Below are 24,800 nucleotides of genomic sequence, written 5' to 3'. Positions count from 1 at the left end.
CTCAACTGCTCACTGCTGCCCACACAACTGGTGGTGAGGAAGTGGAACGGAGAGAGCGGGGATGTAATCAGGAGAGGAACAAAAAAAAAAAAAAAAAAAAAAAAAAAAACGCACACGCACGCACGAGGAGAAGCTAAAGCGTCCGGTGAAATGGCCGAGAGACGCACGTGGAAACATACACACAGCCTTGTACAAAAAAAAAAGAAAAGCGACTGAATAAATAACAAGTCTGAAAGGCCGATTAGATCCTGCAGGGCAGAGAGCTGGCAGAACAATATGGACTGTGGTCCTCGGGGTTATGATGTGGAGCCAGCGACCACGTTAATCTGGACCAACTGTGCAGAAAAGCACTGAGGTGGCACGGAGGAGAGCTGCGTTTCCCAAGGACATACTGTACAACCAGTGAGTTAACATTTTCCGTTGTCTTTGAACTTGTAATAATACTAAATTAAAAAAAAAAAAAAAAAAATAAAAATCCTCGTTAATAAATAGAAACAGCTTTTTACCAGGCTAGCTGCAACAGCAACAGTCCTTTCAAACAAGACATCCAAAAGTCACAAAAAACAAAACATAACGTCACCGATTCACATTGCTGCTGAACTAAATGATTAAGAATTAAGGCGCCAGATTTCCTATAAATAAAGTCAGCATCGTAAACTAAAAGAGGCGCTAAGGTGACCGATGAGCTCCTTCTCTCAACCCTTGTTCAAGCCAGTGGCAAAATGATTCAAAACACTGAGATTGGTTTAAAAATATCAACTGAACTAGATTTTTTATTAGCTGTTATTCCCTTAATTGTACTTCATACACAAACACATTTTTCTCCCCCATTGAACATCCAAAGAGTAAACGACTGGAAGGAAAAAAAAAGGCAGGAATGAAGGAAAAAAACTGATATGACTGTGCAGAAACATCCTCGTGAAACGACGCAACTCTGGATTGCCTGATCCAGAGGACAGAAGCTTTGTGATGGGTCAGGCTGAAGGAGGAAGAAGAAGAGGAGGAGGAGGAGGAGGAGGTCTCAGTGGAGTCTGCCGGTGTAAATTCTGTTCCTGAGCACAACTACGGGAGGGAGGTGGTGCCGCACGCCTGGGTAGTGCTGGATGTGGTCGAACCACCGCGTTACGTTGACGTACTGCTCCTTCTCCTGGATGGCCAAGTCCACCTGAGGCACAGGAGAATGGAATCAAGTGATCAGTTTCTGGATGATTATATGTTTATATCGCATTCTGATAAGGAAAAAAATTACAGAAAATAGTAGAAATACAGATAATCGGACCTGTACCACCCATTTCAGACCCAAAATAATTTACACTGGTGACGCAGCCTGGACCTTCCTGTTCAGCGTTACAATTTAGAAAAATCAATAATAGATTTTTTTTTAGTTTTATTTTTCTAATGTAATGAAATGTTTTAACTCCCTGCATTTTGAAGCTTTCTGAAACTCACGTTCTTTGACTTTAATTGCAATAACTTTCTGTGGCGAATGTAATGGAAAAAAACAGTTATTGATGCCTGAGTTTCCTTGCGTGCAAAATGTGCAGCACAAACAAACCTGCCTGTAACCACGATCTGATTAACAATTTAGTAATTCATTGCTCTTACACCAATTTCTATCGATGCATTTATAGCATCTCTTGTTTTGTTTTTATTAAACTGCAGAATATTTTCACAGCTTTCAGGCAATAGTAAAAATTCTCTCAGTCATGAGCATTTTGATAGAATTAATAAAAGTGACATTCAAAAGGTTAAAAAAGTATTGGAGAAAGAAAATGAGAAAGTTCAACAGAGCAGAGGTATTTTACTGCTGTTGCTCAACGCAGGTGAGGAGCTGCTGTGGAAAAACATGATTCATAGAAACGTCCTTGGATAATAAATGTTATTAGGCGGGTGGATTTACAGCATCTAATTAAGTGAAATATGGAAATTCCCGACACGGACAACACCAGAGCCCTAAAAGCATCAGTCAGGTTTAATGTCTGTGGCGTTGCCTTCCATGAATTGAACATCAGCGCCGGCTGATGGTTCAGGGTTGGGTTCGCTGACCTCCTGTCCCCGGGGTTAAGAACCACACTGATTGGAAACCAAAGTGACGCTGCCCTGCCTGGTGGCGGGGGGGCAACCTTCCATCTCCGCCACATCCACTGACATCTCTCAACATGTGATCTGCCCCTCCCTCCATCTCCTTCTGCCTCTCCCATTTCGGGACTCACTTTTTTTTTTCTTTTTTCCGTCCTGTAAGGCGTAACAAACTTACTTGTCCCTGGTCTGAGGCTAAAGACATCACTTTACGCCACATCGCTTTATTTGTTTGAAGAGAAGTGAGAATGTGTTTGTAATCCCGGCGTTTATTGCCAAGTTGCTGCCGGTGCCCTTCAGCCATATGACTGGTCTTATTGTGTGTTATGCGCGATGACAAATTACTCATTAAAGTTGTGGTTTGATGGAAGCGAGAGGTGATAGAGAGGGAAAAGAGATGAGTCCCTGTTAAAATGGGGGGTTTAAAAAAAATGTACTGACAATAAAAATCAATCATACATGTCTGTGCATGGAACATGTGATGCTGGATAACTTTGTGACTTTACTGAACTTCAGAGAAATCTTCACAAAGCATCCCTTATTAGAAAAATCCAGTAAGCACACACTGACAGCTTCATTTGAATAAAAGTGGAGCATCGAAAGGTGACTTACGATGAGTGGATGGATTCCATAATACATAAGTGTATCGGCTACGGTGAACTGGTTCCCAGCCAGGTAGACTTTATCTTGCAGGTAGAGGTTGAGGTCCTGAAAAAGGGGCAGAGAAAAAAAACAAAACAAAACGAAAACATGTTATGCAAATCGCAACATTACTTATGATAATTTATGCATTATTGTAAGCATTCAGATGTAAACACACTTGTCTTCACATGACAGATGAATACATTACAGGAATCACTAATGAGGCCTCCTTAAAGAGAAGAGACAGTGTTGTACCTATGAGTCGCGCTGCGTCCCATTTTAAACGCTCCTGCAAAGAGCCAGCTCTGCTTTTTACCAAATGTTGTCCTGCTAATGGACACCGCAGACCTAACGGGGACACAACAGCAGGTTCATTAACCTATATGTCTGTGGGTGCGTGAGGTATGGGAGTCTGGATGCGAGCTTGCGTGTGCTGTGCGATGCGGACGGGAATAATACGTAACCTGAGGGGGTATGTCATCCCTCCCCATGACTGGCGACTTAGCACAGATGCCGTACGAAAAACAGGCTATTTGTTTGCTCCGCTAACGAATGACTACAGCTCCCGCTTGCAAATCTAATGAAGCTGTCTGTAAACTTGGGCGGCGTTTTGTGTGTTTCTCCGCTCGTGTCTGGGCATGCAAAGTTGTGCATGGAAGTGCTGGTCCCAGGGGAAGGACCATCTTTAGCACTTGTACATTGTGCAATGGGAAAACTCCACACACATGCATGCATACACACACGCACACACACACACACACACACACCCTCACGCACAGAGCATCTTGAGGGCAAATGGAGTTATTGTGCGGCAAGAGTGGGTGATGCCAAACAAGGCATGAAGACTGCAGACTTCCTCCCTGTCCACAATCAGATCCTTGCTTTTCTTAGCCTACAGCCATGGAGCTGAAGCCCAGTCGAGCATCAGAGGGGAATCAGCCCCCCCCCCAGCACACGGAGCTTCAACCTGGGTCACCTTCTACCTGCTCCCACCTTAAATTAACATTCACATAGCATTCATCTAAATATGTTTTACTTAGCACTTTACAGGCTGGACAAGCAGTCTGTTTAGTCTGTTTAATGTCTCCTTTATCTGTCCGTACTCCAGTGGTGTTGGCTGTTGTCGTCACATTAAAAGAGACTATTTTCTATCGCTGCAGCATCTCTTTGAGTCAGAAAACAGTGACCTCTGGAGTTTGCAAAACTTTCTTCTGTCACCGGGCCTCCAGGCAACTAAAGCTGGCGATGCCCATCTCAGAACGCGAAACTTTAATTTCTGAATACATTAAATGCAAAGGCTTGAGAGCTCAGAATGTTTCCTCTGGTTCATGGTAGCTGACAAGAGTTTTGTGAAAAGCAGGATGCTGGTGTGCTGACTGAAGACAAAGTCACTGGCACATGTCAAGAATGGAATAATGGAGCTTTTGCATCATAAAACAAACAACAGTAGTTAAATTCTGAGGCAGCGGGAGGTCACTCGGTGTTCGCCTTAATACGGTTTACGGAGCAGAGCCAAACTTTCTTCAATGCTCAGCGTCTGCAGGGGTTCAGGGCCAAGCCGTTCTGCTTTGATTATCCTGACACTACGTGAGTGACAAGATGTTTATTCGGTAAACAAGTCTCAGCATGAAAAGTATGAATTTCGGATTTGCATCCCGGGGTGAGAAAGTTCAGCAACTCCTGCAGTTGACACTTTTATGTCTGGATAATTTAATGGGAGATGACTGGCGTGCTTAAAAGAGGAGCGTTAAAGGATGCAGCTGAAGCAGCAGGACAGGACAGGGGGCCACCAGGCACCAGCCCTGAGCTGCTCAGGGCGACTTCCTTCTGTAAGTGGCACCATTAAAATATTTAAGAGGCCTGTCCAGATAACATGCTGCCACACAGCATGACTTCTCAGCCGTGCCACAACAGTGTGTCACGCTGAGAAGTGCCGAACACACACACACACATACACAAACACACAGACGCTTCACGCTGACAGCACGGTGCCAAGAGGCGCCTTGCGTCCAGCAGACCAGTGGCTGACGATCCATTTCACGCTGACTGGCGTCAGGCACATTAAAGCATTTTTCTCTGTCGCGCGGGGCCATGTCACTGAAGGGCCATACATCAGTCTGTATTCCTGTCGCTCGCGTCTTAACAAGGCGGATGCAAACCCACTTTGACCCAACCAGTGGCTAGAAGAAGGGGCTGGGAAGCTGAGATTCTTTGGCACCTCTGCCATGCACTTAAACGACTCCCACGTCGTGACAAATAAAGATGGATTTGCAGAAATTTGTAACAAAATGTGGATAAAATCAAGGATTTTTACAACCATGAGAACATCTTTCCTCACTAAATACACAGAAAAACACTGCAGTCTGCTGTGATTTGGAATTTTACAGGCTCCAGCAGAAAATAGACAGAAAATATTCAGGTAGGATACAAACTGGGTTTGAGAAATTTAGGATTATAACAAATTGTGATTTATCAGACAGATATTTGAGGTTTTGTTTCTAAAAATTTACTTGTAGATCTAAATTTTCAGGTTTATTGTTGCCGAGATCCACTCCCAGTAACGCTTAGATGCTATTTCCTATTTCTAAACGAGACCTGAAAATAGTTGAACTGCTCCTAACAAATACTTAAATCTTTTTTTTTGCATCAATAACATTTAGTGTAAGTGTTGACGCAAATGTCAGTGAAAAATAGCACTACAAACAGAACCCATATTCCTCTTAACAAATACTCCACACATTAAATGCAAACTGTTAATGCAAACTTTGAAATCAGCAAATTCTGTAGCAACGTTTCTTATTGTGATTTTACTTTATATTTGATTAATGGCTCAACCCGACCTCAGGGCTCAGGTTATTCCTGTAGCTATAGCGTTCATAGCACAATAACCACTAAATGATTCTTAAATAGACGTGAGTGTTGGCTTAAATAATAAAAAACACAGGAGAACATCATCAAAGCAAAATAAAGTCACGAGAATAGCTCCGAAACTAAGATTAACTACATGAGTTTTGACTACATGTGAAATTTTATTTTGATGCCATTTCTGATTTCAACTGCTACAAAATAAAGTCGGGTGGCCACATGGTGGTGCAGTGGTTTGCATTCTCAAGGGTAGGGGGTCCTTCTGTGTGTCGTTTGAATATTCTTCCTGTGTTTGTGTGGGTTTTTGTTAAATATTCCAGGTTTCTCCCACAGAAACATGCATTTTAAGTTAATTGCTGACTCTAGATTGAGCGTGGGTGGGTGGTATGTGTGTTTGTCCTGTGATGGGCCGGTGACTGTTCCAAGGTGTATTCGGCCCCGTGGCGCAGCAGATCGAACAATATATCTTGATAAATTCCAGCTGTAGCCCCGATTCTTTACCTTCAGAATGGTCTTGATGTCTTCCTTACAGCAGCAGTCGAGCTTAGTCACTTTGTACTCCAGCCACTGCTGCACCACTGCCCTGCCCTCTGCACCGTCCCCAAGAAGCTCTGCTCGCTTGGCTTCTTTCACTAGGTGGCAGGCGATGGTTACCTGCCCCACCAGTGGAGGGCCATTATTATTCTGTAGGACTGGTACCTGCAGACAGGTCAAGGAGGAGGCGGTGAGAGAAAGGTTAATGAAATGTAAACAAACAAACTCAAACTATGGAAAAGAAGTGAGGAGATCTGTGCGGGGTAAATTACTTCCTTGCTGTATGCCTATCATTAGGCCAGTGATTATTGTAAATATTGTTTATTTCCTTTTTGCATGGTGCTGTCTGTCACATTTGCTATGTTTGGAGTGCAATGATGAACATTCAGTCAAATAATCAGAGTGGTTCAGAAGAGACCTTATTGGTTTAATGAAACCATGTAACACAATCAGATCATCCCCCAAATCTCTTGAGTAAATTTTCAGACCAGTTTTTATACTTGAATATTTAATGAGAATCTTCATATTTATGGAGGATGAGATTTAAACACAAATCAGGATCATTATGACTCAAACTGGCTGACTAACAGGACAAGTCAAGCAAGTTTATAAACGGTCTCGCAGCAGGTAGTTGGACGATATAAACTGTCAGAGGTGCAGAAGGCGTCAACTCTGGCTGGGACATGGATGTTGAATTATTTCTTGGGATGAAGTTCCCCAAACACAACGATGTTGTTATAAAAGTTAATAAGCAAAAGGATTGTTGTCAGTTCTTCAAACCTGGCTACACATTCAAACACTTAACTACTTCAAATCCAATGCATTCTTTGGTCGTATTTAAGGCATATTCTAACATCAGTGATGCATTTAGAAGAAAAAATTTAATTTGCTTTTTACAGACTTAAAAAGTCTGGACATCAGAATTGTGCATAGCGAAGTGCAAATAGGGAACCATGTATCGGCTTACAGTTTTAGAATGGGTGGGGCACAAATATGGAAGTTGATACCAAAATCTGGGTTACTACAAGCAGTTAATCACAGTTTTCATTAGAAATAGACGACATAGGAGAGTTGTGGCTGAATCCACTGTGGACAGTGACAGCTGACTGACTCCACCCCCGCTTCATTACATTCATTACAATAGACGACCAGCCACAAAGCGTGGAGCTTCTTCATTGTGCTAAAGCGAGGAAATAAGACAACTAGAAACAAACATGCTGCCGGGATATGTTAGGAGTATCTGAGCGACTGTATCGTCCAGAGCAGCCCGGTTCATTTGGATCTGATTAAGCAGCGTGGACAAAGCAAAGGAGCCGCTCCACACATGCTTATCACGTTAGCATAGCCCTGTTAGCATCACTGCAGCGCTTGCAATAGCGCACACAGTTTCGAATAACACCTCCATTTATTAAGATCTGTGAGCGGTACAATAAAACAGTCACTTCACCTTCTTATCCCCCTGTGTACTGTACTTGTTAGGCTTTTTTAGTCCCAAGTACTTCTCCAGCGACGCTAGCTCTCGCAACGCCATGTTTTACCTCGTCGTGGGGGAGGTCAGTGAAGCGCGAATGGGATTGGACGAAAGTCTGAAGTCCCGCCTACTCGAATTTGACTGACAGTTGACTTCACCAATTAAAACAGGCTGTGCGGCTCTTTCGTTTTGTTGCATCAGTGCTGATACTTAAAATAAATTAATGAAATCATACAATAAAATAAAAAAACAGAGACTTTTTTATTTAATGTAGGAATATTTTTCTTGCTTCTTTTATTTTATCTTGCTTGCATCACTCAACTTCATGGACAAAAATTAAATAACATGGCATATATTAGGTATAATTAACAATAATATGTTCCTGCAAGTGACATGAACAGTTGTTTTATTCTATCAATTTACTATACATTTTTAGGCAAATGTTGAAATTACTCTGTTGACTTTAGCGCTTGATACTGTATATCTGAAATCATATGAAAATAAATCCTAGTTACTTACTCACACACACACACACACACACACACACACACACACACAAACAAACTCGCTGCAGCTCTTATGCCCAAACACCATCCACAGCAAAGCTGGTTGACCCGATCCAAAGTAAATGTTAAGCAGTCCTGCCAGTTCACTAGAACATGCACGTGATCCCAGGATGTTTCTTGTGAGTGTTTGTGGTCAAATGGAATCAAAATGACAGTTGAAACTGGAGTTTCCCTCTAAAGTCCTGCAGCAAAGTTTTTCTGCCCTGCTTGTCTGTTTCCACAGTGTGTCCTGGCTGTGACATTGTGTGTGTCATGTCTGGATGGATTTGTACTGTGCTGCTGCGATTTCTCCATAATGAAATGTCAGCTGTCAGTCAAACCTAGGTGTACTAACTATGCGCTGTCTAGGTGTGTGTGTGAGAGAGAGACAGAGAGAGAGAAAGGCAGAGAGACCATGTACCTTTGTATTTATGTATGACACTACAGAGACTGACAGTTGTGTCGAAATGTCACACTGCAACCTTTACTTTCATTCATTGCTGATCCTCTTTGTATCGGCTCACCTGGATGACAGCATTTGAGGTTATGGCTGTGACGTCTGCTAACAGAGTGGGCCGTACCTCAATCAGAACCCCAAACATCCCCCTGTCCATGTGTCGAAGTGTCCTTGAGCGAGACAGTGAACCCCAAAAGGATGGATTAAATGCCTTGCATGGCAGCTGTCACCACTGGTGTGTGAATGAGTCGATGGTTAACAATGTAAAATGCGCTACAGACTGCTAAAGCAGCGGAAAAGTCCTGTACAAGTAAAATCCATTCACTAAATTAAAATTGTATTTCTGTGAAGCAAATTGCTTTTATTCAGAAAAAATGAGTATACAAGGAAAAATGAATGAAGGGGACAAACGCTGTGAGCATTAGCTTTTAACTTCTGTTGCATGTAAGTATAGTTGTAGTTGGTAGATTTGGGCAAAAGTAATCACATTTTTCACAAAGAAACACCCAAAAGCTTAACGAATGAACACATTTTTTTTTTTTTGGAGTGAGCAAGTGTTGACCAAAACTTTGAATGAACGTACTCCAAATTTTCACAAAGTAGTTTACAATGAAGAGAAAGCCATTCTGTGCAGGTGAAAACTAATGAAAGATCAGTGATATGATCAACTACTCTACTGGAGGAAATCATCCTCAATCCATAATCGAGCAAAATCTGTAAAATCTCTCTGTGTTCATATGTTGTGTCTTGGTAAGACAACTTTAGTATCCAGTGGGAGACGAGCATCAGTCGACTTGCGTGTAAATGTTTGATTGTGACTAACAGTGTAGGGTTATTGGGGGTGGTGTGCGCTGTATAACTGAAGTCAGTTTCGCATCATTTTCTTAAAAATAGAAAAATAGAATTGCATTAATAGTAATTGCTATTCTTCTGTTATGTTTGTATTGTACACATCACTACAATACGATAAACATTCTGCTTTGAGTCTGAAGTTACAATAAATGAAAAAATGATTGCACTATTTTCATAATGGCATCATTAATTTTTACATCATACTTTATTTGTGACCGTACGGCTTAATGCATAAATAACTAACATTGAAGACATGTAGCGTAACAGTTTCATGTTGAATTTCCAGGGTTTTTAGATTTCCATATGACAGCCGCTATACTTCATGTGAACTACTTTCACTGATGTTTATTGCCTTGCACACCCACTGTATCCACAATGTTCCTTTTCACCGCGTGCACTTAATATAAGAGAACAGATGATATTTTTAAACCCAATTTGTTGAGAAAAAGCTGTCCTAGAAAACAAATTAATTATAAGAATGAGTACACAGACTATCACAAATGATTAGATGCCATGAAACAAGGTAAGGCTAATTCTGTGGATTTTCCTCCCATCCAACCTTCCCTTTTTTTTTGCTGTTTGTTTATTGGCTGCAGCATGTCACACACTTTTACCGTAGAGTCGGGCTTCCATAAATGCATGCCTGCAGCATTAAAGTGCGTCTCCTTTAACTAAATGCCTTGAAGCTGCCACATCCTGTCTGTACTCAGGCGGGCTGAGGACAATGATCCCTAGTGCCTGGGACTAACTGTAGCCTGTGGGAGTTTTCTCATACCGATTGTGATACACAATCTGGGGTCACATTAGTAAGGAAATCTACAGTGGGGGTCACCCATACTGCCGACGGGCTTCTCGAGGAAGGCATAGCCATAAACGCAGCCTCAGTCCTGGTAGATGTATCCCCCCCTCCTCCCCTTTGCCTACTCTGTGGCTTACAATATGCCGTTACACTGATTTGTCTGGCCGGGATGCAGCGGCCCGCAGCCCCGCCTGTCTCGTCCGTTACCTTTTATGACCTGTGAAAGCTCTTTGACGGAATCCTGTGTTTTACCCACTCAGATGCGTGCAGATGGAACGGCGGGATGGGTTGTGAGTACGCGACACGAACGCTGTCAGCACAGATTGGTGAAATTGCGCATTGTTGCTCGGTCGGATCCCCACCGCGGAGTAAAGACGGGGACAGGCGCCAGGCGGTTAGGTGACAGTGTGGGAAAAGGCTGAGAGCTGTGAGAGGAAGACAGACAGATGTATGGGGGTCAGCACACTGCCTGTACCCACAGCTCCTGTCAGGGTTTATTTTTGATTTGATTTTTTCCAAAGCAAACTTGATGCATGGCTGAAGAAACTGACTCTAAAATACATTTAAGCAACTTTGTGTCTTTTAAGTCGAAAATAGTGAGAGTTAAAAGGTTGGCAAAATAATACCTGCAATAATGGTTTTATTACCAGTGTTGTTATTGATTAACTGTCCAGCCTATGGAAAGGTAAGATCTCAAAATTCTGCTTAGATTCACAAATCAGATCCAGTCACATATTAAAGCCATACAAGTCGTACTTCCTGGCATTGGAGAAAGAAGTCATAGTTATATATATATATATATATATATATATATATATATATAAAAAAAAATTAACAGACAAATTCATTTTACTCAGAGTTTCCAGATTTTCACATGATTTCAGAAGTTATTGCTGGTTTCAGGTCAGTTACACAGATCTATTCTCCAAGACAGACGTTTCATGTGTTTCCAAGCCAAATCCACCGTACACTCAGTCACTTTCAGTCAGTGTCGTAAACGACTCGCGATAGTCCGCACAGTAGTGTGTCTTTTGGCCCAGAGCTGCTGGCTCTGGTAGTGGATGAGAGTCAGACGATGCCAGAAATGTCGCACCTGCAGGCGGCGGCCTTTGGGCCTTCATGACGACAACAGTGATGGGATTATAGGAACCACCCTGCCGCTCCATGCAGAGCAGGCACCCAAAGGCTAAAAACAACAAGCTGGTCCCGCACTCCATCACACACACACACACACACACACACACACACACACACACACACACACACACACACACACACACACACACATGCAAATTAGTGCATGTTTGAATATGTTTACAAGGGAGAGGGAAGGGCTAGATGAGCCAGTGACAAGGGTGGAGTGATGACATTTTTGTGGCATTTCATGTCTTTCCCTTCACATTTGTGACACAAGATTAGCATTGGAAGGCATACACATAGAACTGTGTGTGTGTGTGTGTGTGTGTGTGTGTGTGTGTGTGTGTGTGTGTGTGGAGATGGAGGGCATTTCCGTCTCTGATCAGGAGAGGCCCCGCAGTCAAACGAGAGGAGTTATAATGGCAGTTTCTCCATTTCCTCCTCCACTTACATGCCAGCCCACGGAGCTGTGGGACACGCTGGGGGACACAGTACCAGCTCACAGCCACAACAAGCCCTGTCCCTGCCTTCCATCCAGCAGCAGTCACTTAGGAGTATTAATTACCACTCTGAATTTCCTCCTCCATAGCCATCCGTGTCCCCCTCAGACAAACAAGCACGGTGGGAGGATCTTGATTATTATAGCTTCTGAAAAGTCAGATTGTCTTTTATTGAAGTTGCCCACTGGCCATGCAGGTTTCTCTCTCTCTCGCTCTCTCTCTCTCTGTCTCTCTCTCTCTCTCTCTCTCCCTTTGTGTGTCTCTCTTCCATGATTCAGACAAAATCTTGGAGAAAACTGTTGCCGTGCTCTCGCTGTGGCCCTGAGGTCGATGAAGGAGACTCCCATGTTGTTCGAGGTTTGAAGTCATGTAGCTCACGTGGGGTTTAAAGAAGGCATAAACACATACACACAGACACACACACTGGAATCTGTCACACACACACACACACACACACACACACACACACACACACACACACACACACACACACACACACAGACACACACACTCAGCTGCTGTTCTGTTTCCCACCAGCAGGGAGCACTGTGGGTCTTTCAAAAACCATAAAGTCCACCTCTGCTCAGAGTCCAGTTTCAGTCTTGAAGCAGGACTCTGCCTTGTAAAAATTAACTTTTTATGTGAAATAAAAAAGTAACAGGTAAAAAGAGTTGTGGATCATGCATAACTTATTCCAGCATAGTTTCTCTATTGTAACGGAAATCAGTTTATTCAGTTAATCATTGAAACGATGAAACATATCAGCCATGTCAGAGCGATAATTAATGCAGGTTTAAATATATATATAAATATTTAAATTAATATGTTTGTCAAATGTTTTGCATCATCTTTACTGTAGAAGAAGTCAGAGATATATTCAGCTGTGTCTTGTGACTGAAGGGCGCAATTTTTTTTATTTCTTCTTATATGTTTTCTCACATGGTTTTAAATGAAATCCCATCTTTTTAACTGTAAAGTTTAAAATGTCCAAGAGTAAAAAACGTATGAGAACACATTTGAGAAACCTCTGCCCGGCTCCTAATTCTCCCTGCTCATCCGTCTTCATGTCTTTAACCCATTAGTTTGATTCACTGCCTCTGGAAGGAAAAAGTGAAAGCTCAGGCCGGCACTTGTCTCTCCTCTGACTGTGTCCACTATATCCCTTTCGCGTGGCACTTTATGGCCTGCCGGAGAGGTGTAGCAGGGACACGTATGTGTGTGTGTGTGAGACTGGAAAAGAAGACAGAGAGTGGAGGGGGAGGGTGGAGAGATAGATATAGGGAGATTCAGAGGGTTATTTGTCCCTCTTCTCCTCTCTGAGAGCCAGGAATCATGGGCTGCATGACAGGTCGCCAGCCCCCGTTGGGGGTGATCTATATGAGGCCCTCTTTATTGGCAATTTCAACCCAGGGACAGATGAGACTCCAGCCAGCCAGCCGGACAGCCAGACTATGATGAAAGCAGCCAGGACTCACCTGTGACTCACACTGAAGGCTAGAGAAATAATGCATCAGAGGTTATATGTGGAGCTATGTGCACTGTGCGGTGTGTGGATGTACGAGCCAAGAGTGTGTGAGGTAGAAATAATGTATGGCTGCTGTCATGCCCAGAGGTCTCTGTTTAGTATGGAGAGAATCACTGAGCTGTGTTGCAGGCAGATTTCGATTGAGATGCTTTGGATACTTTACATATTGTTGGAATGTAGGGTAAATAATTCAACTCAGAGCAACCGTCAAGAACCTGTCCTTGACTTATTGCTTTTGGCTTCCTCGGAGTAACACGGCTGTGAACACACATTTCATAACAAAAGCACATACTGCACTGCATGTGAACCACATAAAACTCAGTCTGTGCCGTATGAATTGAATATTGTTCTGCCTGAGTGCGGGAAAAACATTAAAAAGCATTCTAAAACCTGGATGTTAAGCTGATTGTAATAAAACATTAAAGCCGCCATAAGTACTAAAACATTCCTCAAAGATTCCGATTGAACTGACACATAACGCCGTTCTCTCGCAGACGTTCTTAACATCCTGCACTGGGTAACACTGATATCACATTCAGCCCTTTCTCCCAAGTCTGCGAAACACATTTCCCATTTTTCAAAGTCCTGAATCGCACAAGGCAAATCACTGAGAACTAGCATGACAACATTCAAGCTCTGAGCAGACAATATATCCCGAGGCCATTCCTCCATCCAACGCGCCGCTGAATGAAAGACAGAAGCTTGCAAAGTGACGAACACCATGAAATAGCCCTGTAATGAACAACTGCTCTCATATAGGAAGGCCCGTTCAGTCAGGAACAGCCATTAGACCGGTCTCCCTCTGTTCATTCCTAATCGATTAGTACAGTCTGCAAAGCATTGATCAGTGGCTCGCTTTCAAGTGTCGAGATGGCGGGGAGGTTTAGAAAATACAGATTTAAGGGCACTGAGCGGGTTTAGAAAGAAGAAAGCTAAAAAAAAAAAAAAAAAAAAAAAAAAAAAAAGAAATCTCCATTTGTGGTCCTGAATACAATGAAGAAGAGGAGTTTGACACCACAGTAGGAGTTAAGCAGTCACGATGATGTTGACAACAGTGCATATTACGGCGTGGTTTAAATAGTACATCTGCATTTCACTACTTACTTTATGGCCAATTTAAAGTCATACTGCTTCATGAGTTACATTTTTGGGGGCATTTTTTGACACCTCGGGCTCTCTCTGAAAGCACAGAAGCAAAGTGGGAACAGTTACGTTGCTTGTATGGAAGCTATTCTGTCACTTTCAGGAGCTGTTCCAGTCCAGGTAGGGGTTAATATGTCATCCTTCACTGCAGAGCTTTAAGGTCATTTACAGCAAAGAAAACTTGGCTATCACAAAGAGGTAAGCCATCGTAGACAGTTTAGAAATGACTCTTGGAGACACTGCTATTGATTTTGATCCTCCAATGAAGCATTTAGTGAGAATATCCTCAGTTAAAGTCCAGACTCCAGCGACTGTAAAATCAGTTTGCATGTTCACCCTGTAAGTGCTGTCCTGATAACTTTTCCTTGTGGGTTAAAGGACTCAAAGCCAACATGTTCGCTTTGTTGATCTGGACATTTTTTAAGTCTATCTCAACATGTTATGCATTTATTCTACCTAAATATGTACCTCTCTTCCATTCCATCCTGTGCGCTTGTCGTATATTCTGTTGTCATCGTTTCTCAGTGTTTGTCACTGTGCTCTTCCTCCCTGCCTCCATGTTCACTCACCGTCTAATTAACTTAATAAAGTGTAGCAATTTTGACATTTAGGGGCCTAATTTGCTCCACAGTAGTGGACCGGCAGAACGGCATGGCAGATAACGCGGACTGACAGGATCAGAGAAAAGTCTGTTTATCTGGGGAATTAAAGGGTAAAAACAGGCCTGGCTTAGTGATAGGTGCTCTCCTGCTCGGTGTGTCGATGTGAGTGTTTGCCTGTGAAGGGAAAAACTTTTGTGCTCGTGTCTGTGTGTGTGTGTGTGTGTGTGCTTTTGTCTCTGTGTTTAAGTGAGAGACAGATCCAGTTATTACTTAAATGACTTATGGTATAGGCTGATACAGGGAGTCCGCTTGTTTAGGCCTATCAGTGTTGTCCATCTAAAATGTTGAACTCGTGACCTTTGCCTCAGGTTTCTTCAGCCTTGCTGGTGGCGCTTCACACAGGCCGGGTTCTGTCTTTGCAAATCTGCCTCTTAATAAAGCTATCAGATTCACCAATGCACAAAAAAAATACACACACACACACACGCACACACTGCTCTGTTTGCAGATACAGCCAAAGACAATCTTCCCATCTACCTGGAGGGACCTGCTAGCACCAGCGCTCGGGGCTATACACATCCTCCATCAAAACATCACTGACAGAGAAGTCAAGTCTCTCCCTCTCTCTCTCTCCCTCTCTCTCTCTCTCTCTCTCTCTCTCTCTCTCTCTCTCTCTCTCTCTCTCTCTCTCTCTCTCTCTCTCTCTCTCTCTCTCTCTCTCTCTCTCTCCCCTCTTGCCGCCTCCGACCCGTAACCCATTTATCTTGAGATAACTTTGTCAGATTGTCAACCAAACTCTCCGGTGGGAGCCAAGCCCAAAGCCTATTACGGGGGAATCAGTGCGGGCCGAGGCTGGTCACTGCTAAACGGATACTCCCTCCGAGCTCCCCCTGCCTTTACCGCCTTATTGGGGCCGCCGCCGCCGTTCCCACATCCGCTCAAGTAAGCAGCCAGTAATCAGGTTGCTGAAATCCCACACCGTTCGAAAAGTGTGTTGTTTTATTGATTACATAAAGAAGCATCGGTTATCAGCGAGCAGACGGAACATTTGAAAAAAAAAAAAAAAAAAAAAGTGAGTGGAAGTGGATTCGGTGTTGTTGACCTCTGGTGTCACCCTCTCCTGTTCCTCCTTCCTGCCTCCCCTCTGGCTGTTAGGAATGAATTGTGTGTACATACAGAATAACCAAAACATTTAATTTAAGTGGGAGCAGCATTGGGTGGCAGCAGCAGTATCACAGAGACGGGCTTGTGTTGAAGCGCTCGTGCGCGCTTGTGTGTGTGTGTGTGTGTTCATGTTTTCTTTAACCCCGATGCTTTGTGACATGCCGCCCAGGATGCTGTGCTATTCCCGGCCAGGAGACCTTGGGTTCATGAATAATTTGCCACCGTTAATCTTGAGTTGTCTTGATTTATTCTGGGATGCCTTTGAAGCGCCAACATGCTGAGGGCTTTACAGGGATGGCTACTAAGCTAAGGAGACTAACAACAGCAATAAAGGGAACTGAAGGAGGGAGAGTCACAGCGAGAGGGGAATGAGGGGAATCTATTCTCCTTAGAAAGTTGCCGCTCTCCGCTCTGTTTTCAGATTTCTTTCTTTCTTTTTTTTTTGTAACACGAGACTCCAAGGCTTTTCACACAGAGTGTATTTTTTTAAACAATATAACAGCCAACAGTGAAATGTTGTTATATCACTGACTTTGCAATGAGGTGTAGTAAGTATGACTTATTGATTTGCCATCTGACTTAAGTTCTCCGGCTGACATGACTTTAAAATTTCCATATGCACTGGAAAATATACAGAGTGGAAATACAATGGTGTTGACAGTGTGAAGAATTGTGCTGCAAACAGTTCTAAATGACACTGTTTAATGTCTTCAATGAACAAACTCACTGAAACAATGACATGGAAGATCAGACATTTTTCTTTTCTTTTGTTTGATTAAAGCTGACTGTTGGAATACTTGGGAAGTCTGATCGGTCTGGAAGACACTCAAAGAAGTTTTTCATTGTGGTTTTGTGATGTTTGGCTCAGGAGTAGAAAATAACAAAGTCCATGAGATCACCGGGGATAATTACTGAGGCACTGGAAAGCAGGACACTAGAGAACTACACACACAGAAAGACAGATGAGCCAACAACCAGAACACACAGAAGATGCTCAATGTGAACCGATCACACAGTCAGACACAGGTGACACACATCAGTACAATCAGACACGAGGAGGGGAATCTCGGGCCCTGAAATGAGCGATAGAGTAGTAGGTAATAATAGTGTTTTAGCCAAGCAGATAAAGTGAACCAATGACTATATGAAATAAAATCAATTTAAATGGATGAGTGTGCATGGATGAAGCAGACTCCAAAAGATGTCATCTCCCCCATCGACATCTATGTGACACCCCATTTTAGTGGTGTAATGACCCGGCACTAACAGCTTTCATTGGACCCTATTGGGGTCAGTGTCAGTTACTGTATACTAAACCATTAGCCACAGACAGACAGGTGTGTTATGATTAGTCTTACATGAATGTTTCTGCCCTTTTTCTTGGTACTAAAAATGTTCATTTTGTTCATATCACACCACAATTTGTGCAGTTTATTCTGTTCAAACACATTTTTTTTGTAGCTGTTGAAATTACACTGAGATATAATCAAGATAGTGTCAATTTATTTTAAGTGTTTGTTGAAACTCGAGTCCGTATGACTGATTTGACAGGAAAAACAAACTTGTATGAGCGCTCTAATTGCTGGACTTTTGATGGAAAGATGCTTGGGGGGTGCTGCAGCATGCAGTGGAGAAGTTAATAATAAACAACCATTTTGACAAATAAAGTGACCTGCTGTTGACATACAGTCTCCCACCATGTGAGTTACTGGTGACCTCGGTTAGTGTGTGTGTGTGTGGACATGCTATAAACTATTAGGGTACGAAGTGTGGTCCCAGGTGCACTCCTCCTTGTTGAGGGAGCAAACCCCTGAAGGCCAGGACAAGATGGCCTGTTGTTTGGGCTGGAAGGCTGAGCGCCGAGATTTATTCTAAAGTGGAATCGCTGCACTCGTCACTCTCAATAGGATCCAGCCGTGTTTACTGAACAAACCTGGGGCGAAACTTGGTAAGCTGTTTACTGAACCAGATTCAAGCACCAATCTTGTGTGTGTTCATGGTTCTTAAACAAGTAAACTCAGATAGGAGTTGTTCTCATTTTTTTAATGTTTCTGTGCGCACAAAATTACCAAAACCGCTGTTTAAATTTTAAATTCAAATTTTGTCCTGTTGGCAAGATTTTTTCCAGGAGACCTGCTTAAAAAAAGTTTAAAAAAGAAAAAAAACACATCGGCAGCCGAAAAGGTGAACTTTCAAAAACTTGAAACAAACTTAAAAGTATTCATACGTAACAACTTCAACTTAAGTTTTCATTCACCTACTTTCAGGCCATGAATAAGACCTGGAAGAGGCTGGTTCCTCTATCCCAAGTAACTGAACAAAACACATTATAAAGTAAGAATTTACTGTTAGTCCTTTACTAACAGAGGCACCACTTTTCCAAACATCTATGTATTTGGTGATTGGAGAAAGATCAGAACATAAAAACGCCGCAAAGAAATACTGTAAACACACATTCTCACCGGTTCTTCAGCAAATTGTGTGTGTTAAATAAAAAGAAAAGAGAAAAAAACCATGCTGGCTTCTATGTTTCTGGTTCACCAGTATGAACTTCTTGTGACATACTGTTCAGTTTCAGTGCTGTAATATGTAAATTCACACCGTCACATCTTCGTTATGCAGGTGAAGCTGTGTGCATGTCGAACATCCTTCAGGACAAACGCAAAGGAGCATCCGGTGCTGAAGTAAAGGCAAGATATTTTTCTATTTGGCGGCAACACTTTAATGTACAAACACTTCGAGTATAGGGGAATATGTCGGCTATACATACCTATGTATATATGCAGCATTGACTTTTTGAGTGACCTCGGGCATAGAGGGAAGATCAGAGACATATGCATACTGTATATGATTTGCAGCTGATTTAGGAAAAAAAAAAAAAACAAAAAACAAACTTTAATTCCACGGACATGCAACTATTTCAAAAGTGCCCTGAGGGGTTCAGACAGAGAAAGTCATCTTAAAAACACAGACTCATAGATGCATTTAGGGAATCTGCATCTTCTAATTTCCTATCTGAATTATCCACTTACAGTCAGACAAACAGTTGAGATGGGTATCGTCCTCGATATAAATGAACTTCCTCGAAAACACTTATGTCCTGTTTATTTGTCGATGTCGAACGGAGTTAAAGCTGTTTCTCATTAGTCTCACCGTTTACAGGTAATAATGTTGCCTTCTAACAGGGCACTGAACAAGAGGAGTGAAGTTGTTTACTTTGTATATTTGTACTGAGGACAATTTTATTCTAATATTACAACTTAAGAGACATAGTCGAGGGAACGTAGAAGGGGAAAAAAAGGTAAATAACTACAGTTTTAACATGAGTTTCCCTTTATTTGATTAAAAATAGGATTAATACAATGGATGGCTATCTATGCCGACTCATGGCCTGCTACTTATCCAATACAATTGTATATGCATTGAGGCGGACAGTAACAAACAATAAAGATGATAGCTTTATTATATTTTAGATGCAATGAAGCAATAACAGACCAGAAAAATCCAACATATTACCCAACATGACCTGTCTGAGAACAACCAGACTATGTGTGCAGTGGCCGTGACTAAGTACACCCAAATCATCTGATGGAGAAAAAGAAAAAAAAAAAGCCGAATTGCGATGCATTATATCGATTTCCTTTTCGGGGGTCTTCTGTTATGAAGGCGAGAGGTAAGTGGCCGAGACAGCTCCATCATTACCCGGCAAGAGGGATCCCACCTCACCTTCCCGGTCAACTCCAGCTCCGGACGGAGTGTGTGTGTGTGTGTGTGTGTGTGTGTGTGTGTGTGTGTGTGTGTGTGTGTGTGTGTGTGTGTGTGCGCGTGTGTGTGTGTAGGGGGGGTGCATGAAGGAGTCCTCACAGTCGCAGGACGGGTAGCCTGGCTGTCATCTCTGTCTCGTCCACGCTTGACAATCTCACTAACGATACTCTCTCCCTCTCTCTCTCTCTCTCTCTCTCTCTCTCTCTCTCTCTCTCTCTCTCTCTCTCTCTCTCTCACTGGCTGGGGTTTCTACCAGTGCTGACAACCCACATATAATTAAGCGCCATGAATGCGGTTCTACCTATGAGTGGAGCTGACAGCGAGGGGCCTACCTATCTCCACTCTCCGCCTCCTTCTCCTCTCCCGACTCCTCTGCACCCGCTCGGCAGCGGCTCAGTGGAGCGGTGGGCCGGCCGAGGGACGGTCGGGGACCCACTGGCCCTAATTGATGGTCTCTTATTCTGGGGAGGGTGGGTCTGGGTGGGCACGTGGAGGCGTGGGGGTGGCTGTCCTTGGATTAGGGGGTGGTTGGAGTCTGCCAGCAGCACCCCACCCCCCTCTATGTGCCGCTTCCGTTATACTTCCCTGCCCTGCTTCTCTCTCACAGTAACCGTTTCTCTCTCTCTCTTTGTCATTCTATTTCTACCCATATTTTTATCAATGAAAAGATTGGAGAAGAAGAGTTGATATCTTGTATTGATGATTCCATGATCACAGCAATATAAAGAAGCTAACCAGATGTTGTGCAGCAGAGAATCCAGAGGAGATTATCCGTCCAGAGTGACAGTGATCACCTGAAAGCCTCAAGAATCAACATGATTGAAATAAAAGATGGACGGTGAAAAGAAAAGAGGGTGACAGGGGCGCGCTCCACACCTCTCAAGATCACATTTATGGCGGACGTTCCTGTATGTGTGTTGACACCAAAGCCTCGATAATCGCGGCGCGTCTCGAACGAGTTCCCGCTCGGCCCGCTCACACCCCGGCGTTGTCGCTTCTCCAACCAGTGAGCGAACGAGGAGAGGAGTGGGGGAGCGGGGAAAGACGCGGATGTACAAAAGTGGGGGGGGGGGGGGGGGGGGCTTCGATCGCGAGCCGTCAAGTGATTAGAGCAATTACTCGTCAAAGATCTGTCACGGCCAATCACATCTGTGGAGGCTGGCGAAGGGGTGACCCAGACCTGCCTGCGTCGGATCGACTGCTGCCTTCTCTGACAATGTATGCTGTTTGTGATATCAGGATGTTCAGGCCTCTCGTGCCGCCGCTCTGTCAAGGCTATTATCTCTAACTAATGACTACAAAGTGCTGGGGAAGGAGAGGTGTTGCTCGCTCAGTAATTGGTTGTTAGCTGGGGGTGGAGATAAGATATATCGACATTTCCAAAATTTCCAATAGTTCAGAATGATGTTTAATGAAATAAGATGTCACACTGACACCAGTACCTTTGGTACTGATTCCTCCAATTAAAAAAAGAAATAACACTTTTAAAGAGATTCTGTCTTTCGGCAGTGGGACATATTGCCATTGCAAGGCTGCAGGTTTGAACCCACATCTCCCTCTGTCGAAGTTTCCTTCAGCAACACAATGAATCCCAAATCGCTCTGGCTCTCAATGGCTGGATGCAGCAACTTGGATGGCAGCCGTCATCTTTGGCGTGTAATTGTGTGTGTGAATGCTGGAATGTGATTAACAATGCAAAGTGCTTTGGGGACTTCTGAAGCAGTGGAAAAGTGAGCGAAATCCATGTACTGTTTCACTGTCCTTCCCTAGATGCTTCTTCTGATGTTAGTATTCGTCAGCCTCCACAGTGGTGTTTCATAGCCCCTAAAAAACATTGATGTACTTTGATATAAGATGTCTTTTTATTATTTATCTCACTGGCATCTTCAGTCATTCATAAATCCCCCTTGCTATTATGGCCATTCATATTGTGCCATACCATTTCACTTTTCAATTAACCGAGTAATTTGAATGAAACTTCATAAATGAATCAAGCTACACACCTGCAATCGAGATGGAGACAACAAAAGAAATACAAATAACTTTTTTTTTTGTTTGAATCGCTATAGTGAACTCACTCCAATACTCTCAGGAAATACCTGGTTGTCACTCCTCTCTTTCCTTTTCCTGACTCTTTCGTTGATAATCCGTCGGCCAATTTCATTCCTCCATCTTCCTTATCTGTAGAGCACAGCAGAGTCACACTGGTAGTTTAGTTTGTCAGCAGCCAAATTCATTCGAGGCAATTGGAAGAAAAATATGTTCCTTTATTTGATGACTTTTGTTTTGGCTTTATGAGGGACTATAGATTTTGCTGAATGGACTTCACTTATTTAACAATCTATTTTGCAGCTTCACCAGCTCCTTGACAACAACGCCGAAACATCAGTTTGTTGAATCAGGCTTTTATTACCTTCATTTATCTCTCTCTGAACATAGACTTGTTACACCTGTTGTCAGTGTGACTGCAAATCTAAAAATTAATAATATAACAGAAATGTCACACAAAATTTAACAACTGTTGAGATCGAAGACAAACTATCACCCAAACCACAGCTGTAACTGAGCAGTACTAGTTTGAAGATGTTGCAAACATAATATCCCTCATGCTTCCATGAAATGTTTCAAAAACTGATAATTTCAAGCACATTTGAACAAGCCAAATTGAAACTGTTAGTATGTAGATGAGAATAATTTTAAAAAAAGATAATTTTGTAATATATGAATATCTTGCTGACACACAATCATTATCAGACTCTACCTATTCAGTTCGTTCTCATTGTCTTTCAATCTGTTTAATTCTCCTGACTTTCTATCCTTCCATCCTCTCCTGCCTTTTTGACTCTGCTAAATTCAGAGCTGTGACACTAAATGAAGGCTTTTGGCAGTGCTGTGCTGTTATGGAAGACAAACCGGCCCTGCAGATCCCCTGCTACCAGAACCCTGGCAGCACAGCTCCGAGATCGTTGCGGATGACCCGCGCTGCCGCTGAGCCTCCTGTGCATCCGTGTTGTTTTGCCCGTGCGCACCGCAGTCCTTCACGACCTCTTCTGTTGCAAGTGCTGCAAGTGTACAAACATGTTATTTCAGTGTTGGGCGAGATCGTGTCTCTGAGGTCAAGCACACTTCTCTTTTCAAGCGATTTATTTTTCTCTCACATCTATCTGGATGCAGTACCTAGTCATATCGGCACAGCAGCAAACAGAGAGCAGCGCTTGTAATTATGCCAAATCGCAAAATTGACTGCTAAGGACCTCTGCTGCATTTGTGCATAACAGGTGGGCTATAGAAACGACTTGAATGACTCTTCTGAGCATTTCTTTAACACAGAAGTCAATCTATGTGTTATTCAAACCTCAAAATATACGTGGCACGAGAACCCTTGTTTGCTTGACATTTATTCAGTATATACATGTTTTTATTCCCCCGTAGTTTTGTGAGTCTTTTCATGTCTTTTCAAAAGATGTTGCACGTATCGCTGCAACGCCTTATAGAAGTGCATGTGTGGGTTTGTTTGCATATCATGAGTGTGTGTCACTGGTTCCTAACCTCCTCCGTTGAGCTGTGAATGCACTGAGATGCACGTACAACTCTGCGTGCCATGTTCACACTCTGGTAAGATGTTTTTAAGTAATTGTAAATTCATGGATATTACGGTCGACGATGAGCTTACCAACAAAATATGGGTGTTGAGCTTTCTGATGCACGAGCATGAATAATCTCAGGTTTTATAGATGTATATATAAATTTAAACATACACATATATTGCACCAACGCTTCACAAATGGGGGTGATTATGAGTGATTATCCTCAAAACACCCAGCATGTAGTACATGTATGTCATATCTGTGTGATTACATATGTGCATAAATACAAGGATTACTTGTGTACTGCAGTAGGGCCTCGTGATTTCAAGAGTGCAGGCACGCTGCCATCTTGTTCAACTCTGAACTTGTTTCAAAATCAAGGCAAGAATGAAGAAGTAATTGAATATGACAACATTTAGTTGCCTATTTATTTCTGAATGTTGTTTGGGACATGGTCTTTGCCTTTAATTAATGTATCAAATGTTATAATTTGTTCTTTTGCAGATGCGTCTGTTTGTTAAGTGGGCTAATCTTCCTTAGCCTTTTAGAGATGCGACCACTAAGAATAGCAAACAGTGACAATCTGCCAGAAACTGTGACTGGCTGGGGCTGGGAATACGTGCCCCGGGCGATTTCCAGCCCTATCTCAAAACCTTACATCATCTATTATTCTCCCGCTCATATTGATATGTAATTTTTTCTTTTATCCATGTACAAATTCAAGACGACAGACGCAGAAGAGCAAAAAAGAACAAAAGAACTCAATATGTAATTTCTCCTCCATCCCTCCTTGACTCCAAACAGACATACACATTATTCTGCGAGTGTTTTTTTTTTTTTTTTTTTTTTTTTATCGTTCTCTATCTTTGGAATGATTGTTTTTCAAAGTTGAAGTCGGATATATTGTTTGTGATGTCTCCATGCAGTCCGGCTGTCACCAGCCCCCAATGTCTACATTCTGGATATTATTTCTGGCTGTCCGTACTCCATCTTGGGGCACAATGGAGCCTCTTTCATTTTCTGTGTCATAATGCGATAGCACAAATTTCCCTGCGAGGCATCACACTATTGGAAAAGCGAATAACATATGTTGTGTCTCATACTCACCCTTCTTCCCCTTATCCCACTGGTGC

The 24,800-nt window shown here is 42.8% G+C and overlaps 1 protein-coding gene across 1 annotated transcript; it reads right to left on the bottom strand.

Annotated features, from left to right (window-relative positions):
• Window positions 1–213: 213 nt before the first annotated feature.
• Window positions 214–7,673, bottom strand: eef1e1 (eukaryotic translation elongation factor 1 epsilon 1). Its single transcript, XM_030099935.1, has 4 exons — window positions 7,568–7,673; window positions 6,088–6,285; window positions 2,692–2,787; window positions 214–1,165 (listed from the first exon to the last, which is right to left on the bottom strand). The coding sequence occupies exons 1-4, from the start codon at window positions 7,649–7,651 to the stop codon at window positions 1,022–1,024; spliced, it is 522 nt and encodes a 173-aa protein (XP_029955795.1). The 5' UTR covers window positions 7,652–7,673; the 3' UTR covers window positions 214–1,021.
• Window positions 7,674–24,800: the final 17,127 nt, after the last annotated feature.

The sequence above is a fragment of the Salarias fasciatus genome, chromosome 9 (assembly GCF_902148845.1).
Source record: "Salarias fasciatus chromosome 9, fSalaFa1.1, whole genome shotgun sequence".
NCBI lineage: Eukaryota > Metazoa > Chordata > Actinopteri > Blenniiformes > Blenniidae > Salarias > Salarias fasciatus.
Note: the sequence above shows the minus strand (reverse complement) of the source record. Positions and strands in the feature narration are given on the sequence as shown.

Bases quoted from the DNA above. Each gene is read 5' to 3' on its own strand.
- eef1e1 (XM_030099935.1), bottom strand. From the start codon at position 7,651: ATGGCGTTGCGAGAGCTAGCGTCGCTGGAGAAGTACTTGGGACTAAAA. The intron at 2,788-6,087 runs GTAAAGAATCGG...CCCCTTTTTCAG, and splicing joins ACATCAAGACCATTCTGAAG to GACCTCAACCTCTACCTGCA. The intron at 1,166-2,691 runs GTAAGTCACCTT...CCTGTGCCTCAG, and splicing joins ATGGAATCCATCCACTCATC to GTGGACTTGGCCATCCAGGA.